General features: G+C 37.7%; 1 protein-coding gene across 1 annotated transcript in view; it reads right to left on the bottom strand.

Annotated features, from left to right (window-relative positions):
• The window catches only part of LOC107643908, a 3,672-nt gene continuing 1,984 nt past the window's right edge, over nucleotides 235-1,922 (bottom strand). The window contains exons 2-4 of the mRNA XM_016347658.1: nucleotides 1,671-1,784; nucleotides 1,276-1,548; nucleotides 235-730 (exon numbers count right to left, since the gene is read on the bottom strand). Of these exons, the coding sequence (XP_016203144.1) occupies nucleotides 530-730; nucleotides 1,276-1,548; nucleotides 1,671-1,784 (588 nt within the window). The 3' untranslated portion in view covers nucleotides 235-529. The remainder of the gene's footprint in view (nucleotides 731-1,275; nucleotides 1,549-1,670; nucleotides 1,785-1,922) is intronic.

Genomic DNA, 1,922 nt, shown 5'->3' with positions numbered 1-1,922 from the left:
TAAATGTCTCATTTTTTATATTCACTGAATATTAATACATTTAAACAAAAAAAAAATTGTCCGACTATATTAATTTTTTTAATAAGCCTAAAAAGGAAAGAAAAAAAAGATAGGAGAGTCGTAGTCGCTTATTTTGAGCATACATCTAGATTAAAATTGGGTAAATAAAACTTTGAATGCATGTCCAATTTCCGACTTGAGCAAGATTATTGCTATATATATACTTGTAGCAAATTCATCTAAACGCACCCAATTCTTATTGCAGCTTAGGATAATTCAGATCCTATTATTCGTGTTGCAATTAAAATCCTGTTCAAGAGAATAACAAAATAGAATAATTTGATATCTTGACATCAAGTTAAGCAGTCCTTCAATCTTCCTCTTTCCAAATGGACAACAAAAATTACATATATTTCTACCACCGAGAGACAAAGGTCTTCCTAGCATTGCTCATTCGGGAAATTATATACAGCAACCAGAGTCCAGAAACTGAGAATGATAATATACCACTATAGTCACAAAAAACATTCTACTTCCATGGACTTGGTTGCCGAGCATCTCTGAAAACAGAAGTGCCCCCAGATGCAGCTGGTGAAGGGGATGAGGCAATATAAGTTCCTGAGACAGACACTGAAGGCAAGTTCATTTGATTCCCCTGATGTCCCGATAAAGCAAAACGTGATGGACTACTACCAGTGGCTGCCAAAGTTGCCCGAGTAGGGTGCGAAACCTTAAAACATAACAATTTAACATTCATACGATTGGACATCAGAAAAATTCAAAGCAATGCAGTATTTATGGGTTTGAACCTGCACTTCCACTTCAACTTGACTTCTACTCATATATTTAGTTAAACATGGCATAACCTCACTCAAATATAATCTCTACTGTATGCACTGGCAAATTTACATATATGTCAAGAAATACAGTTATAGTCAGACTTAGTAACCAGCTGAAAAATATTAGGGACCATTGAGATGCTAGCCTTTGCTTCAAGGAATACAATTATAGTCGGACTTAGGCTCCAAAGTGCCATTGAAACTTTAATTAGCATTGGCATGTAACAAATATAAACCCTAAACCAAAAGGCTCCATAGTGAAGGCTCCTCCTCTATGCAGCATTTTATAATTCAAATATCCATAGATGCATGCCAAAAGCACTACCGTAAGATATCTCCCAATAATAACACTAGTTATAAAAATGGCCAAATCAAAAGACAGACAAATTGCAACACATTTGTGACAGGAGTAATTTTAACATGCAATGTACATTACCACATTCTGTTGAACAGTAGGGGTTCTCCGAAGTGGGGACTCTGAAGATGGTGACATGCTACTTGTCCGAAGCATATGGCGAGAGTGCATATCAGCCTCACCGCCTTCCACATCACCAACAAGATTTCCCTCAGAGCCCAGCCTTGGTGCCATAAGCCTGGTCATAGAACCAGTATCATTCATTCCATCTACTTGAAGTGGAGCAGAAGGGCCACGCATCCCAACCGCTTGCATACTGCTTCGCCTCTTTAACTCTTCCTCTGCATTCAAGATCTGCCAATCAACACAGCCAAACACTTACTATTTTGCAAAAAACGAGGATATCCACATACCAGCCGCCATCCAAACCGAACATTAGGTGAACAAGTTATCTTACATTCCAAACCATAGCTTACCTGCTTCAACACTAGCACCAGATTGTGTTTTTTCGCATTCAAAACTTGCAACTTATCCTCCACTTCCTTTTTCCTTTTCTCCTTTTCACTCAGCTGGTGTACATTGTCAGTTACCTGGCACAATTAACAGATAGCAATCTTAAACAAACAGCACAGATATCACCAACCAAAGAAGAGAATAATAAGCACACAACACAACAATTACTCACAACATATCTGAATTTTCTTAAATCATTGCATAAAAGATCGCAT

This window comes from Arachis ipaensis, chromosome B05 (genome assembly GCF_000816755.2).
Source record: "Arachis ipaensis cultivar K30076 chromosome B05, Araip1.1, whole genome shotgun sequence".
Classification (NCBI taxonomy): Eukaryota; Viridiplantae; Streptophyta; class Magnoliopsida; order Fabales; family Fabaceae; genus Arachis; species Arachis ipaensis.
The sequence above is the reverse complement of the archived record's forward strand: the minus strand, read 5'-3'. Positions and strand labels throughout refer to the sequence as shown.